General features: G+C 41.9%; 1 protein-coding gene across 19 annotated transcripts in view; it reads left to right on the top strand.

Moving 5' to 3' along the window:
* The window catches only part of CUX1 (cut like homeobox 1), a 283,415-nt gene that overhangs the window by 177,689 nt on the left and 88,720 nt on the right, over positions 1 to 17,006 (top strand). For all 19 annotated transcript variants that reach the window (XM_075113244.1, XM_075113243.1, XM_075113236.1 and 16 more), the window contains exons 9-11: positions 1,784 to 1,832; positions 13,709 to 13,813; positions 16,509 to 16,697. In XM_075113244.1, coding sequence (XP_074969345.1) covers positions 1,784 to 1,832; positions 13,709 to 13,813; positions 16,509 to 16,697 — 343 coding nt within the window. The remainder of the gene's footprint in view (positions 1 to 1,783; positions 1,833 to 13,708; positions 13,814 to 16,508; positions 16,698 to 17,006) is intronic.

Here is a 17,006-nt window from a genome sequence, read left to right as displayed (position 1 = left end):
CGCGTTAGGATGATCTCTTCCCTCTTATCTCTGTTACAGATACAGAATGGGGTCACTTGCATGTTCTTAGGGACATCTTTTCCATGTGAAAGTGGGTTCACAAGTATTTGGGGACTGGAGACTAAAACAAAAGATGTTTCACAACTACAGAGGCTAAAAAGATCAGAATTTTGTTATCATAGGCTTATGTTAACCTGCCCAAGTTAGTCTTCTGGCTACTCCCTGCACACTTTGAGTCCTTATTTGCCCAAGGAGTGATTGTTCAATTTAGTAACTAATGTCTATTATTTATTATTAATTCAAAACATCGTGTGCATGATTTCTTTCCAATGTAAGAGCACATTAGCTTCTCCGGCACAAGAAAACACATGTTAATCTGTTTTCCATTATTGTCCAAAAGGTTTTTTCAAAAGGCAATTCATGTTGCCCCGACAACATTAAAGGCTGTAATTAAAAATAATTTTCCATTAATTTATATACATACACATTTACTTATTATGATCTTTTACTGCATTTCCCTAAGTGTGCACACAGAAACCTAAAATGCTGTTGAAGAGTAACTCAATATTCAGGGTAATGATCCAGTGTCGAGTGTGCCAGTACCCTGATGTATTTCCATTAACCATCTTTCCCAGCAAACACCTGCATAGAAAAATGGATCTTCTGTGGGATCAGCAGAAAAACAAACCCTGACTTTTCTGCATTGGCAGAGGAAGGGAATTCCAGTATTTCACAGCTTTTACTGATAATGATCTGCTACAGATTAAAAACAAAAAACAGACATTATGGTGTTGGCAGATTGCAAAAGGACTTGCTGGTTAAAGCTGCTGTTCATAGGAGATGAGGATAGTGTTTATTGCTTCCATATGGTCCAGAGATACAAGACAGGCAAAATGTCTGGAGAGAAGTAATATGTCTTATTATATTGATACAGAACATACCTTTAGGTCTGTAAGCCCTTTTCCTGGTACCTTTCACAGGTGAGACCATGAGTGTGAAATATTTGCCCATGATTCAGCACGATGATAAAAAAAGATTGCTTAGGGGTTGGATCCATTTGTGTGAGCAGTCTTAGAAGTGCTGGGTTTTTTAAAGGGTCAGGGCTGGTAGCTGCCACCTAACACACATGTCTGAAGGATCTATTTTTCCTTGACTATTTGTATAACTTTCAATCCTTTGACATCCCTATTCAGCTTTGTAAAGTGCATTAAGAGCCTGAGTCTAAATTTAGAGTTTCATAAATTTGTGTTTTAAAAAAAAAAATTCCTAATAATGTAAAATTAAATTTCTTGGTCTCGTTGACCTCATGTTATTTTTTTAGCCAAATTGAGAACCAAACTTCTAGGCATGCTGAAACAGAAGAGTAACAGGCTACTTCTGTGTCACATGTGCAAGTAGTTGACTGAAGAGCTGTAGTCTTTGACTTCCCCACAATTATCACTTGTGAAGAACCTTTACGTGTGGGCAAGACGATGCTGCCCTTCTGCAGAAGATTGGGGAGTAAGATCTTCAAAGATCTAACGAATATGCTCAGATATCGATAAGCTTATTTCATTGCAAAAAGGGAGCAGGCAAAGGAATTGGAGACTTGCAAACCAGTCCACGGAGCTGAAACCCAGGAGGATTTCACCAGTCAAAAGATTAGCTGATCAATCTGTGTCCTTTTAAGAAAATCCTGAAAATTGGTATTGTTTGTATGAATGTTGCAATTGTACTGTGCATGAACTCATATAGCAGGCATTCTTCATATGATAACAGTACTTCTGCTCTCTTGTTCTCCCAGGGCTGATGAAATCGAGATGATCATGACAGACCTTGAAAGAGCAAATCAGGTATGATTTTAAATTAGTCCCTCATAAAATCCGAAGTGTGACTGACTCTTTTTTTCCCCCTTCTCTTTTGGATTTCATGACAGTTCTTTTATATGCACTTAGCAGTCGTAACTGTGTAGAGTAAGAAAATATGCAAATTTAGAGAAAAATACAGCTCTTTAGGGATACTCTGTAAGGATTGTATGCACAGTAGAATAATGCTTGCCATATATTTACCTTCTAATAATTTAAACTTAAGTTTTCTGCTATAGTTATTCTTGGGTTTATGTTTCTAAATCCATCATGTTGGCCCCTATTTGGACGTGCAGGTAACTGGTTTACCCAAATTAAAGGGCTCTGCCCTGCAGCAGTGGCAGGGCTGCTAACAGCCTAGCCTAGGGAGGCCCAACCTTCTGCGGCAGCTCCAGCTTGTGTGGACTTGTCTGGACTTCTCTTTTTTCTTCCTTTTCTGATATGTTATATTGGCGTATTAATTTTTAGCAAGGGTTGGATCAGACTGTGCTGTGCAGGAGAACAAAGAAATTGTAATTTGTTCCTGCAGATGCTAATTTGGTAGACTGTGAAATGTCTCTCCCACGTTCCCTCACAGTGCATACACTCCTGAGAAAGTGGCACAATCATATGGAACTTCTTAAAATAAAAAGTTTCAAAAACCCCAAACCTACCACCCAGGCAAAGTGTTCTCCTGGTCCAGTCTGTACTTTGAGTGACTACTTGAGGTGATGAAGGAGATGTGTATGGACATGCAGGATTCACGGGTGATATATGCAACAGGTGATGGTTTCACAGAGGGAAACCTCGACCAGGCATTTGCTTATCAGTGAACTTCATTAATCAATACTGTCTGGTAGGATCAGAGATTACAGATCTCGAGTCTCTCAGGTTATGGTTTTATAATCCAGCTGAAGCTTATCTAAGAGCATCTCGCTTCCAGGAAGAGTAGTTGCACCTCCTTCCCCACCACACAGTCCTGCTTCACACCTTGTGCTGTCAGTAGTGATTGTCGAGCTGCACCATGAGCCAGATCAGGTCATTGATCCTGTTAAAAACTATCCCACTCTCCAGCTGCTGTTTTGTTTGGTCCTTTTCCTTTTGCTAGATCAGCTTTCAGCCCCCACGCTCCCCTGGTGCAGCTGACAAGTATATCAGGTATATCATTCCTCCTTCATAGAATCACAGAATGCCCTGAGTCGGAAAAGACCCACAAAGATCATCGAGTCCAACTCCCGTCCCTGCACAGGACACCCCAAATTCACACTGTGTCTCTGAGGGCCTTGTCCAAGTGCTTCCTGAATATCGCCAGGCTGGTGCCGTGATGCCTCCCTGGGGAGCCTGTGCCAGGGCTCCACCACCCTCTGGGGGAAGAACCTTTCCCTAATGCCCAACCTAACCCTCCCCTGGCACATCTCCCTGCCATTCCCTCGGGGCCTGGCGTTGGGCACCAGAGGGAAGAGACCAGCCCTGCCCCTCCTCCGCCCCTTGGGAGGGAGCTGCAGAGCGCCATGAGGCTGCCCTCGGCCTCCTCTGCTCCAGCTGAACAACCCAAGGGGCTTTAGCTGCTCCTTGTACAGTTTCTCCTCTAAACCCTTCCCCAGCTCTGTGGCCCTCCTCTGGACACTCTCCAGTAGCTTTATACCCTCAATGTCCTGCGGCGCCCAATGCTGCCCGCAGCGCTCGAGGTGAGGCCGCCCCAGCGCGGGGCAGAGCGGGACAATCCCCCCCCCGCCCAGCTGCGATGCGGGGCTCGGTGCCCCCCAGGGCACGGCTGGCCCTCTGGGCTGCCAGGGCACGCTGGTGGCTCGTGTTCAGCCTGCCGTCGGCCAGAGCCCCCAGGTCCCTCCCTGGGGAGCTGCTCCCCAGCCCCTCGTTCCCCAGGCGTCTGTACATCCAGCGTTGCCGTGCCCCAGGGGAAAAACCCGGCACTTGCCCTTGTTAACTTCACACAGTTGGTGATGCCCAGCTCTCTAATTTGTCTAGCGCTCTCTGCAGGGCCTCTCTGCCCTCAGGAGTGCCAACAGCTCCTCCCAGCTTTGTGTCATCAGCAAACTTAACTAGTATTCCCTCCAGTCCTGCATCCAAGTCATTTACAAAGAGATTAAAGATGCCAGCCCCAGGATGGATCCCTGCAGAACCCCACTAGTGACTGCTCGCCAGCCCGATGTAACCCCATTTCTATGACCCTCTGAGCCCGACCCGTCAGCCCATTGCTCACCCCCTGCATGACGAGTTTATCCAGCCGCGTGCTGGACACCTTGTCCAGGAGGACACTGTGAGAGACCCTATCGAAAGCGTTCCTGAAATCCAAAACGATCGCATCGACTGGCTTCCCTTGGTCAGCCGGGTGGGTGACCGTGTCATAGAAGGAAATCAAGTTTGTTAAGCAGGACTTTCCCCACATGAACCCGTACAGGCTGGGACCAATGACTGCGCTGGCTTTCAGGTGCTTTTCAGTAACTCCCAGCATAATCTTCTCCATAATTTTACCAGACACAGAAGTGAGACTGACGGGCCTGTAGTTACCAGTGTCACCCCTGTTGCCCTTCTTGAAAATTGGGACTTTTGCCCAACATTCTTTATAAATTGAAAAAATACGAATGAAGCAGAAGGCAGTTTTGTGAATTGTTGGGTTAATTATTTAGTCAGTAAAAGAAAACCGGGGTTTGCACAGTGGGTTTTTAGTTCTGCCAAAGAACTTTTGTAGGCAGCATTAAATATTTGTGAAAGTGCTAGTAATTATTTGTAAATCTGTAGACTTTTTAGAAATGGCGTAGGTGTTAGATGTTTTGGTAGAATTATTTTGTATTTTCTGCAAAGGCAGTACACTTTGCAAAGTTATAGCAATGATTTACCCAGTAGGTTTTTTTTCTCAGAGTAGAAAGGTAGTTAAAGAACAGGTATTTCTCATTCCCTCATTGCCACACTAAAATGGAAAATGTATAGAGAAATGCTAAAGATATTTTCCTATCCAACTTGAACAAACCTGCGAAGTGGGTTGTTTTTTCTTTTTTACTTTATTGTTGGTTTTGTGTTGGTTTTTTTTCTAAATTAGTCAAAATTTATAACTGCTTAGGTGCATAACCCTTAGTTTGGCTGTAATTCAGCAAACTCTGAATCTGTATGTAAACATCAGTGTGCAATTCATCTGAGCTGTCGTAAAGCCAGAAGAGGTGATCCTAGGTCCCCTCTCCCCGTTTCCCCCTCCTCTGCTTCCCCCTCCTGGCTGCTGTGGTGCTGTCCCCTCCCTAACAGCAGCTGTTGCAGCTGGGAGACCCTTCGTTGCCTCCGTGGAGCTCAGAAACTGCAGAACAGCCTGAATTTGGGGTGAAGGGACCAGGGTAGTTTTCTGTGGGCTTAGCAAATTGAGGCAGCTCAACAAGACATTGGAGGAGTGGCGGTGCCGAGATGAGGGACGCGAGGGGAGCGGGTGGTCTCGGAGGAGACAGGGAAGGAAAAGTTCACCGGTGGAGGAGCAGGAGCAGCGAGCTCCTGGACTAGCTCAGCTGATCTCCTGAAACATGCCCATAGTCCTTGTCTTGTGAGATGCTTTACCTTTATAAAACACTTCTATAAATTATAGCTAAGTAATCTTCGTAGCAGCAATTCCTGTGTTTTACATCTTTACAGTTGAAAAAAAAATTGGAAGAAATTAAATCCATTGCACAGGTCAGAAAGTGAGTTTGCATCAGGCTGAAGTGTTACAATTGCAGAAACAAGTACTTAACATAATTATGTATTTAATAGTTAAAGTAACATTTCCTTTTACCATTTCACTAAGTACTTACTCCCTATTATTAAGGCTACCTTTAAAGAGTAATGCTCAGCATGACTCCTGCTTTGAGGATAGACTGCCTTGCTGATTTTGATGTGATGTTTTGCTGCTCTGGAATTAACACTGACCCAAATGACTGGGATTCGGAGCAGAAATTTACAGCAAAATGTTTCCACTGAAAATGTGAAAAATATTTGCTGTAAATTTTTAAATATCTGATATTTCTTGAAAATCACTTTCTCAGTTACTGCCCTTTTTAAATCCAGAGCTGGCAATTCTGAACTTCCCTTACTTCATGTGAGGACACCTCTCACTCCTGAGAGGCGGGAGTGCCGTTTGCCCCTCTGAATCTGCAGTAACAAGAGGGTCGGTGTACTCAGCATGGATCCAGGTGTCCGTATTCTGGGTGATGAAAGCCATGGGGACAGAGTTGATGTAACTCCCACCCTTGTGTCCTGTCGGGTGAAGCATGGACCATTCTTCTTAAGTCATCAGCCTCCATCCCCTCTCTTCTCCCTCTGTTTTTTCCTCTTTTGGATCCTCAGATTGTTTCATGCAGGAGCTTTCTGGGCTTGTTTGTGTGCTATCATCCCCAGAAGAAATTACAGCTCATAGAAATAATTACCTTTAAATACCAGTGAGCTTTGCAGTTTTGTCCTTAGAAAGAAAAAGGCGTTGTGGCCACAAAGCTCCGTTTCTCTCCAGTGTGTCGTTAAGTCAAGGTATAAACTGAATTTTGCTCCAAACCTTAACCCTAACCAATGAGAGAAATAAATCCCTCACTTGAGCAGAGCAAGCTGGGGCGGAGGGGTTTGGAGTTGGGTGCTGGAGGGAGCGATGTGGTGGCAGCACGGCTGCTGGGATGACAGCCCTTTCTCAGCTGCTAATCCAGGCACTCAGTGCAGTTAATCCAAGAGTTTGAGTGGGTGTTTGCAGCAGCACTAGACTCATTTAGGCTCACAAAGCTCTAACAGAGTAATTTAAGTACACCAATTCACACGCTCTGTTAGGGTCAGGCGGGTCCAGCTGGGAGGTGGGTGTCGGCGGTGGCCTTGGGAGTAACCCTTCCACTTTAAAGACTTGAGAGGTATAAACCAGTACAAAAAGGACAAGAACTGTACATTAAAATGGCTGGTCTACCAATGCCTGCCTCAAGAAGAGCCATTGGTTCCATGACATGTAGCTTTAGCAGGGGTGTAAAGTCTGAAGCCGATAGCCCCCTCTTGCTTCAGCAGTAAGACTGGACTGCACCATCTGCAAGACAGCAGAATTGCTGTGGGCAGCGGGCATCCGTTGTCCCTCTCTGTTTCCCTCCTCATCCCCGAGGTTGTATGACTTGCATGGCTTGAGTATGTAAAGGGCTGAAGTCAAAATAGAACTAAATGCAATAGGAATTGCTTATTTTCACTTTACTGACCTGCCAGCTCAATAACAAAAATAACCTAAGAGTTCACCCTCGCATTTCCATGAAGATTTAATAATCCTGCAGTTTGGGGAAGGGACTTGTTTTATTAAGATTTCATTTTGCACAATAAATCACTGCATATTTTCTGATATGCTATGAAGTATAATAATAAATAATTAAAACTAAACTACCCTTACTTGTCAAAATAAATGATTTATCATAGTTTGGGATATAACATCTTTGAATTTTTTATTGTTTGATTCCCAGAATATTATAATTTCCAATCAGTGAAGTTAATGAAGCTCCAGTGTACTTTTCTGCATTTGCTACGGTTACAGTTGCGTGAATGTATTTTTATACAAATATTTATGGTTAGCACTTTTCTGTACCATTTCAAGTTTACACCTTTCTCATAAGTGTTTATGGCAGTAAGTCACAAATCTTTGTGATCACAAATTTATTCAAATGAATTATCCTTGTGTTTCTATACTACATGTAGCAACCTGGAATCACCCAGATGTGCATGAGAAAAACTGAGGTTTCTGTTGAGAAGAATAATTGCTATGCTGTGAAAACAGAAATATTTTTGAGTGTTAAATTTTTTAAAAAAAGAGAGGGAGGCTCATTTTAAGGTCTTAATAGTGAGTCTAAGTTTGTGGTTTCATGTCGTTGAGGTATCCAGATCTGTTTACTGGCTTTATACATTCAGTTCACACTGTTTTTTTTTAAAAAAAGAAGTCTAATGGGCTTAGTAATTTAGGGTTTCCTGAAGTAAAAAAAGTGCATTTTCACTTTTAACAGAGAAAGAGAACAACTTCCGTTACGGTTGGTTGGTCCTGGGTTATTGTATTTTAATCTTGAGGAAGAGGAAACAGATTTGAAAAACAGACTCAGAGATAGGTATCCTTAGATTTTGGGAGCAATTACAGAAGGAGAACATGGGACTCTCTCTCTTATCTTTTTTTTTTTTCTTTTTTTTTTTCTTTTTTTTTTTTTTTGTGGACTATGTTGTGAAAGATACAGAAAAATAATTAATCTTTTTTTCTTCTGTGTCTATGCTATGTTATCCTTTAGAAAAGCAAAAAGTTTCCATTGGCTTTCTTCACATCTTCACAGTGCTGGTAGCGCTCCCAGATTTCTAATTCTGATTTTTTCTGGGGAAAGAAAGTCCAATATAGAAACTTGTTATCAATAAAACAAGAACTGTTCTTTCTGAAATACATAACCTTTTAGTAAAGAATCTAGACCGGAACAGTACTATTTATTCTGCAGAAATGTAGTCTTAGATTTTAAGATCTGCAGAGGAAGAGTTAGTGAGTTTAAGCATTTTTCAGAACCAAACTACTGCTAAAACACATAGAACAGTGTCTGCTATAGAAGCAGAAAGAAGATCTCATCAGGGCACTTAGCAGAAATGCTGTTCTCAAGATTATTTTTTTATTTCATTGAGTATGGTACCTTTCTATCTCTAACAAATCACATTGGAAAATGGTTTGAAAAGATATTCCCACTTAGTGAGATTGCTATAAAATATGTATGTTTTTGAGCAGCGTATGGAATAAATTCTCCTCTTCCACTTAGCAACACAAAAGCAACACACTCTAGGTAGTGCGAGTGCTGCACTGACCCACCCGTGGTAACAACACTGGTGAGAAGGCAGTCCTTGTTTTTATGTTCCCACAGAGAGGGGTATTCGTCTTGACGTGACTCCTTCGTCTGCACCAGGGCCAGCACAGATACTGCCCACAAATGCTGCCAGAGTCTTTGCTTTTTATTTCTGACTCCCCTTGCAATGAGCGAGATCCTCTGCTGTCGTGATGTGCCATAGCCCCGCTGAATTCAGCAAAGTTACGCTGCTTCGTAGCAGATGAGGTCATTCACTTAATCCTGTGATTTCAGCGTCTGTGAAATGGAAATAATAACATTTACTTTATACAGTGCATTGAGATCCTTGCATGGAGAAGTGCTGTATAAAGGCAAAATATGGTTAATATTACTTTCATACAAACAGGAGTTTCCTGTAAATGCTTGGCTTTCAGTTGGGAATACATTTATCTGGCAGCCTTTCGGTGCGCAAAGGAAAGCGCAGTAGCCTGAAGACAAGACTGAAGACAACCCAACCTTCTCTGTTGGAGGTTTTTTTCCCCTTTTTTTTTTTAAATGTAATTCTCCATTGCTGGAAAAAATAGGCGTCAGAGCCCTGAAGAATCTTTCATGTCACAGATTTTCTGATAACGTTGCTGTTGTTCTGTGAAATCTAGGGTCATTTAAAGGTTTTAAAATAAATTCTTATCTCTCAAAAGTTAGAAAATTAAAGCACATTGAACCAGCGTGCTTTAATTGATCTCGTACTCCAAGAAACACAGCTTTTGTGGCAGCTTGCAAGTAAGAATGTCAGCTTCAAGCACTTAAAACCAAGCATGGTGATTACTGCCATAACCGGGCTCATTAACTTCAGCAGAATTAGTTGTGATAATATACACTCCTAGCCTACAGGAAGATTTTTGCCATGTATAGCGCTGAATTTAGCATGTAATAAGGAAATAGAGTTTGGATAGTGGAACTTTAAGAGAAAGGTTATACTTTTTTACTTGCAAGTATCTCATTTTGCTATTCACACCACTGGTCTTTGATCAAATTAACATTTTACTGTAAGTAGAAGAGCACTCAGTTCATGCTATTCATTATCCTGTCAGGAAACAATGAGAATAATTTAAACTGGAAATATTGTGCAAGGCTTTTTTCTTTCTTTTTTTTTTTTTTTTTTAATTGGGAAGCGCATGGCAGCATTACAGTCATGACCTACTGGCTCCACTGTGAACAGTACAATATTTACATGCTGTATTAAGGAGAATGAAAGTATTTTGAAATATTTTGTTACCAGAGAGGTAGCTTGGTGCTGGAAAAACAGTGGTACGGAAATTAGGAGGAGTTGTGTGACTGAGCTATACAGAAAAATAGCATTTTTAGACAATGTGGGGTTTGTGTGATCTCTATCAAGGCTAATAGCATGACTTTCACTGGTCGTCATGGTTTTTCTAGGGTGTGCATTGTAGATTTGGAAGTAAGAAACCAAGAGTTTTGACTTATGAAAAGCAACTGCATTATGAGATACATATTTCTTAGCCAAAGTGGGATAGTTTCACACAAAGAAAAGGTTGCATGAACTTTCCAGTGGCTCCAAGTTGTGCAAGATTGCTAGGTTTTAGCCATTTTCCATAATGGGCGTCTGTCTCTGGCTGCACTCTTTTCTTATTTCAGGAAAAATTGTTCAACCATTTCTAAGAACAAGATTAGGGAAAAAAATACAGTTTTCCCCACATGTTACGAGTTGGTCTTGCTGTTTTGGTGAGGAGCCTGCTGTGCCCGTACTTAAGAGAAGGGGCTTGGCACTCGATGAGGGAGGGTTTGCGTTTTTCTCAGGGTTGTATCTTCTGTTGCTTCAAGAGGCGAAAGAAAAAAAAATGCCCCAAGTTTGGCTAGCCTATAAGCGTCTGAAAAAAAAAGCCAAGTTCACACAAACTCAACAGAATCTGGTTTGAATTTGTCAGCTTTGATGTCGGTGCCTGTCCCAAGCATGCTGCAGTCTATCACTGCGCCAGCTGGGTGAACATTAACCAGCCAGGTTTTTCTTCTCTTGGTTGTAACGTAAGGTTCGGTGCCACTTTGAGGGGGAGCACTGGGAGGGGAGATGCTCCTCCAGGCTGCCACTGCCGCGACGGGGAGACGGGCAACAACATCGTGAGAGCACGGAGAGCGGGAAGTGGAGAGGGGGCTCGTGGTGGGGAGGGAGGGAGGAGAAGGACCAGGACGGGGCTCCTGTGAGGACATTTGGAGAAGAAACAACGAGGGAAAGAGGAAGGAGGAAATTGCGGGGGTAAGGCAAATTCTGGAAGTTTGTATGTATTCGTTAGGTCGTGCAAGGTACGAGCTTGCTTTTGCCTCTTTGAAGCTAAAGGCACCGTGAAGCTCGGGGAAGACAGAAACAGTGCTTCCAGTGGCCATAATGAATTGGGAAGGGGGCAAAGTGACAAGCAGGGAGGGGTAGGAGTCAGGCAACGCCAGAGGTTTCTGCAGAGGAGCAGCACCGTAGCCACTGTATGGGGTGTCAGGTGCAGGCGAGTGGATTAGAAGCAGCCAGGCACAGCCCGAGCCACGCGGTGGGGTTGTGGTTGACACTGCCGTGCAGAGCACCTGAATGGAAATAGGCTGGGGGCTTGGGGAACCCATATAGCTCAAGATGAGCGTTTGTGCCAGTGCATTCATTAACGCTTCTGAAGCACTTAGATCCTTTGATGGTGGAAACCAGAGCACAGCCCGTGAGGAAGCGATTAATCCTATCTGCAGAGGAGGGTGGGATTAGTTTGCAGTAAATAAGCCACAGAGGTCACACACAGAACAAGGAGGACAAAGGAAAATATTCACTCACTGAGCAGTATTCATCCCGAGAGCTGAATGAAGCAGGGGGTCTCGTCGGGAAAAAGCAATAGCATGTTACTGCGTGGTTCCCGCCTGCCTCCTGAAGCCCTGCGCACGGGGGTGCCGAACGTACCTGCAGCCTTAGGGTTGGCTTTTCAAAACTTTTAAGTGTAAGTGATTTTGAAACTGCCATTCTTTTAACAGGTCTTTTCGTGTAATTTATAATTTATATTGCAATAGCACCCAAAAGTGCTTTCCAGACACTGAACACATCTATAATTCTGGCTCTAAAAAGCTTCCATTCTGGAAAAAAAAGAGAATAATTGACTAGTATTTCCCAAACAGAATTGCCCAAAGTTTCTGTTGATGTATTTTTAACAATGCATAGCATGAAATCTTGTCTAATATTATTCACCGGATTACAACAGGTGTTCTGAATTGGCTGGGGAGGCTACGCAGAAAGGGCAGCTGACAGCTTACTGTATATGCAGATGTAACATCTATTAGAAATATCCTCTGTGGTTTGCTTGCATGCAAGCTGAATAGATTCTCAAAACAATGCTGCTGTGAATGGAAGCCATCAGCAGAATTGCTTAAGGCTGCAAAAGCCATTACTTATGCAGCAGTAGATGCAAGAGCGAGCACCACAGTGTAGCAACTTGTCCTCCTTTGCTGCAGTTGTTTAGCAGTTATTAGATCAATATATGTACATCCACATCTAATAAAGCGCAAGAAAATAATTTATCTCAATCGGTGTTGGTAGCTCAGGTTTTTATCTTAATATTATCCAGTTGCATAAACAACATAAACTTTATTTTTGTGCCTTTTTAATGCTGCTACCATTTTTTCCACGCACAGAATACGTTGTGTCCCATGCTCTGATTATTAGAACCAAGTTACTGTACGTTTTACAATTACATTTTAATTACAGCTGTAGAACCTATGCAAAATCATTTAATATAATGTTGTGAGCAAATAGCACAGATGATGCATTTAGTGTTTGATTGCCGTTAGTTTACTGATTGATTAAGCATGCAGGCAAGGTCTCTGCTTTGACTAGTCAAAGGCCATGCACACACACAGGGGTATAGGCTTTATATTCACTCTTTCAGATGACTTGGGTTTTCAAAAGGATTAGCTGAAAAAGCAGGGAGTCTGGCACACAGAAGTATGGCAGTTTTGGTGGCTTAAAAATGAATTTATTATTCAATAAAAGGGCGGGACCCATCAGTGTAAAGGCTGGTCAAGAAAAGCTTTGACCTTGATTGGTGGCAGTTCATGGGTTTGGAAGAGTTGACGATATGTCTTGGGAGTGGAGATAGAAAATTATTTTCTGCTGAAAGTGCAGGATGATTTGCATGGAGTAGCTCAGGTGAAAAGCAGTCATTACTCAAGGAGGTAAGCAATGTGATTTTGTAAAAAAACTTCAGATTTTTGTAAAAAAGAGAAGAGGGTCTGACCAAGAGGAGTGTATACTGTAAAAACAACCAGGTTTTGTTCCACTTTTTTAACAGAAGGTTATACACAGTTATGGAAAGGACTTTGCTGCTATTTATTGCCTGAAGTTACTGATCCATCTGTCTCTACCCAAACTCTTGTACAGACAATCTTTCCTCATAATTCTGCCGTTCTCCTTTCTATTGTTATTCAATATTTGTATGAGAATTATGTCTGGTAGCCAAGTCACAGGCTTATCAGATATTGCATAAATCCTCAGCAGTTGGTAACTGATCTGTGCAAATTTGTCAGTTTAGGGTTAAATATTGTTGAATAAATAGACCTGCTGAAAGAACAGAATCTAACAATTCATGTTTTGGGAAATAATTACTGAAGAAAGACAGCCCACAACATTGTATGTGTGTTAGAGAGAATGGTCAGAATATCTTTTAATTCAGCATTTGCCCATGAGAATTATTCCCATGAGGAACCCTGCAATAAAATCTGCTTGGTCTATGAGAATAGAAAGAAATTGAATAAAAAGACTCCATTTCCACTTGTATTTATTCAGTCTGGGAAATTCAGTGGGCCGCAGCATTAGTATCAGCAGGGGATTCCTTGCTCCTAGCGTTAAATTACTGTCATAATCGCTCAATTATTTCTTCCTTGTACTGTTTAAAATAAAAATCCATCACATTCTATGTTTTTTTCTAACATTTATTAGGTTGAGTGTTTAGGAAAATCAATTATATTCAGTCAGGCATGAATTGATGAATGTTCTTGTAATAATTGTCAGTTGTTAAACTGAATGTACTTTCTCTTTTCACCCCTTTTCATTTCCTTCAGAGGGCAGAGGTGGCTCAGAGAGAGGCAGAGACCTTAAGGGAGCAGCTCTCGTCAGCTAACAAATCTCTCCAACTTGCTACGCAGATCCAGAAGGCACCTGATGTGGTGAGAGAAAATATTTACTGACTCTTACAGGTTTCTGACATTCTTGCAGTACAGCTCTTTCAATTTATGCTCACAGCTATAAAAATATCTGTTTGGAGTAATATTTTAACTGCAATGGAATTGTGTTCCTTTGGGATTGCGGTTTGGTTAACCTTCTAAGGAGGCTGGTGGCTGCACAAGACCACGGGAAGGACAGAGGTCGCTCTGCTCCATGGTGACCAGTGCAGTGGTCCATAGCTCTCCACGGCTACCAGTCCCAGCAGATAGCAGCAACTCTCAGAAACTATTTCACGGTGGCAAGAGTGTCAGCAGAGGAAAAAAGAAAGGCAGCAATGAGGTATAATGGAGAGTGCATTGGTGTGCCTGGAGGGCACAGCAAGGGCGTGGAGCTTCAGACCAAGGGGGCCTACTTTGCCCAGAGCTGGTTGTGTTAGCGGGGACCCGCTGCCTGCACATTTCTGGGTCTTGTTATTCTTAGTGCATGGGCTGTCAGAAGAACTAGAAATAAATTCTGTATCATTCCAGTTTTCATTGAATATATCTAAACTGAGAATTACACCTATAAATCTAATAAAAGAAGCTCAGAAAAGTGAGGCGATGTCCTGTACTCAAGGTTTGGCTGCTTGTTGCCTTCTCTGTGTTTCTAAGTAAAGCAGCCACCATTCTTTGGGGAGGTTGGTAGTGGTGACTCTGCTGATCGGACCTTGCGGGCACAGGGTGCTGTTACAGGACTCCAGCTAGTCCTGGGTTAACAGGTATCACAGATGAGCAGACAGATTATTTTGATTTTTGTTTGCCAAAGGAGAAATAGGAGTATTTAAATGCAAATATGCAATTAAGTGAAATTTAGTCTACTTCTAAGCAGCAGATTTAACAAACAAAAGAAATCACGCTCCTTATATTGCTTTTTCCTTGCAAGCCATATCCATGCTCGACACTGATATCGGAGAAATACATGGTTGCTTTTAAAATACATTTGCAGAGAATGAGTAACAAACCATAAGTCCTCCAGACCTGTTTGGTCGCCTATTAATACGACCCAGTATTTTCTCAGAGAAGTCAAAAGATAGGCAAGCAGGCTGCAAAACAAAAAATAAAAAAACAGAAAGCCTGAATATCACTTGTAACTCTGAATTACCTGCCTCTTCCTATCTCATGTCCTAGTCTTATCATTATTTTAACATTAGGTCTTTCTTGTATTTAATAGTACTTCTGCACTTCATTTATATTTAATATGACAACTACTGCAGGATGAAAATGATCATTATCTATCTTATTTCAGACTCTACGTTCTAGTCTCAATAGGCACAAGCAGCAGATGATTATACAACTTGTGATGTTTCATGCAAGCAAATTAGAGGTTTTTTCAAGTTAAAAGTATAATTCAGTGTAATAGGAGAGCGTTGTTAACTGCTGTTCGTACATGTAGCTTTCTGTGAGATACAATGGTAGGTAGTCACTGAGAATCAAGCTAAGTGTTTAGAAGATATGGAAAAGGTATTTTGTTGTGCCAGTATTTTCCAGAAAAGAGGGTATGGAGTATATTTCAATCTGCTGCAATGTCAACTTGAATTGTAAGGAAAGCGCTTGGGTGACAGCAGCAGTGGGTTGAATTTTCAGCTGTTTCACTGTAGGATCTTTGGTATAATGCTTACGATCATTGTTTCTCTCAGTAAATGGATTCTTTCCTACTTCACTGGTGTTTTCGGAGGAACAGCCATTAACCTTTGTAAGACATGTTTTAGGCTTTTTAATGGAACGTGCATTCATCATTGGGCTATCTTGTGCTCCCCAGATCTGCACGAGGATTTCCTTACATTCTTCATGGAAGAGAGGTTCAGAGCTCTCCAGTGCATTATAGCTATTGATCTCTTAACACAAAGGGAGACAAAAGAGATGGTACAATTAATCTGTATTATCTTTTCTGAATAGATCTACCTTCTTCTTAACTTCTCTGTCCTCTCTTATTTCTTGTCCTACTAGAAAGCTGGTCTAGTGAGGAAGTTTCAGACCTGAGGACAGATTTTTCAGCTGTGGGAAACTGGAAGAAGAAAGATCCTGATTTAGGAAAGGGAATTTCTGAAAGTAGAGACCAAAGGGAGAATGGCCTTGTCTGACAGCTGCCACATCTATCTTCATCTCCATGGAGGAGAGGCTTTAGTTGCCAGCAATAATGTTAACAGCGAACAATTTTCATGCAAGGAGCAAGTTCATTGGAAGTAGCAGTTTGGGGCATTTTTTTGACAATTTTGCCTGAAACGTGCAGTATGCATGCGAAGAGCCGAAGGCACATGACTCTGTTGTTCCTGATTAAGAAATTCTGCTCCATTACTTCAGAATATTTTATCTGATTAGTATTTTGTAAGCACAGATTTTCATAGTTGTCAGAGCATTTGGACTATTAATAATAAATAGATCTAAATAAAATCGTTTGACTTTCATGGCTGAGTCTTTCCAGTGCACTTATGAAAAGGGAAATTTATTCTCTCCATTATCCCTATTTTACCAAAGAGCTGGGGAGAAGAAGGGTTCATCTTCCAGATTCATGCGGTCAATCTTGGTAGTTCCAGATTTAGAAGTTGTTTCTGTTTCTCATGCCACGCAATGCCACGCTTGGTCCTTACCTAACGGCCCTGAATGCAAGCTCGTTGCCTTTTTTGTATTTATGTGTTCTAATACATTTTTTTCCTATTAGGAGCAGGCCATCGAGGTGCTAACACGGTCCAGCTTGGAAGTAGAATTGGCGGCAAAGGAGCGGGAAATCGCCCAGCTCGTAGAAGACGTCCAGAGACTCCAGGGCAGCCTCACCAAGCTGCGGGAGAACTCCAGTAGCCAAATCTCACAGCTGGAGCAGCAGCTGACCGCCAAGAACAGCACACTTAAAGTAAGGCTTGGTTCTGTGCTCAGCAGCTTTCAAAGGATATAACTGATGTACCAATATTGGGTTTTACTGATGGAAGCTTTCTGTGGTTCTTAGAGGCACCGTAAAAGCCATTGACTTCTTCAGGATGCTGTTGAATTCTAGTTTCTGTGACATTTTATTCAAAGTGATCACGGTTCTCTTGAAATTTAATTTAGCTAGTTCTCATTGTTGTGAAATTTGTTTTTGTAAAGCACAGCTACCTTTAGAATTAAAACCACTAACAAAACCCGACCTGTATTTACCATGCTTGTATATGTATGGATATGTACA

Source organism: Phalacrocorax aristotelis, chromosome 18 (genome assembly GCF_949628215.1).
Source record: "Phalacrocorax aristotelis chromosome 18, bGulAri2.1, whole genome shotgun sequence".
NCBI classification, from domain to species: Eukaryota; Metazoa; Chordata; class Aves; order Suliformes; family Phalacrocoracidae; genus Phalacrocorax; species Phalacrocorax aristotelis.
The sequence above is the reverse complement of the archived record's forward strand: the minus strand, read 5'-3'. Positions and strand labels throughout refer to the sequence as shown.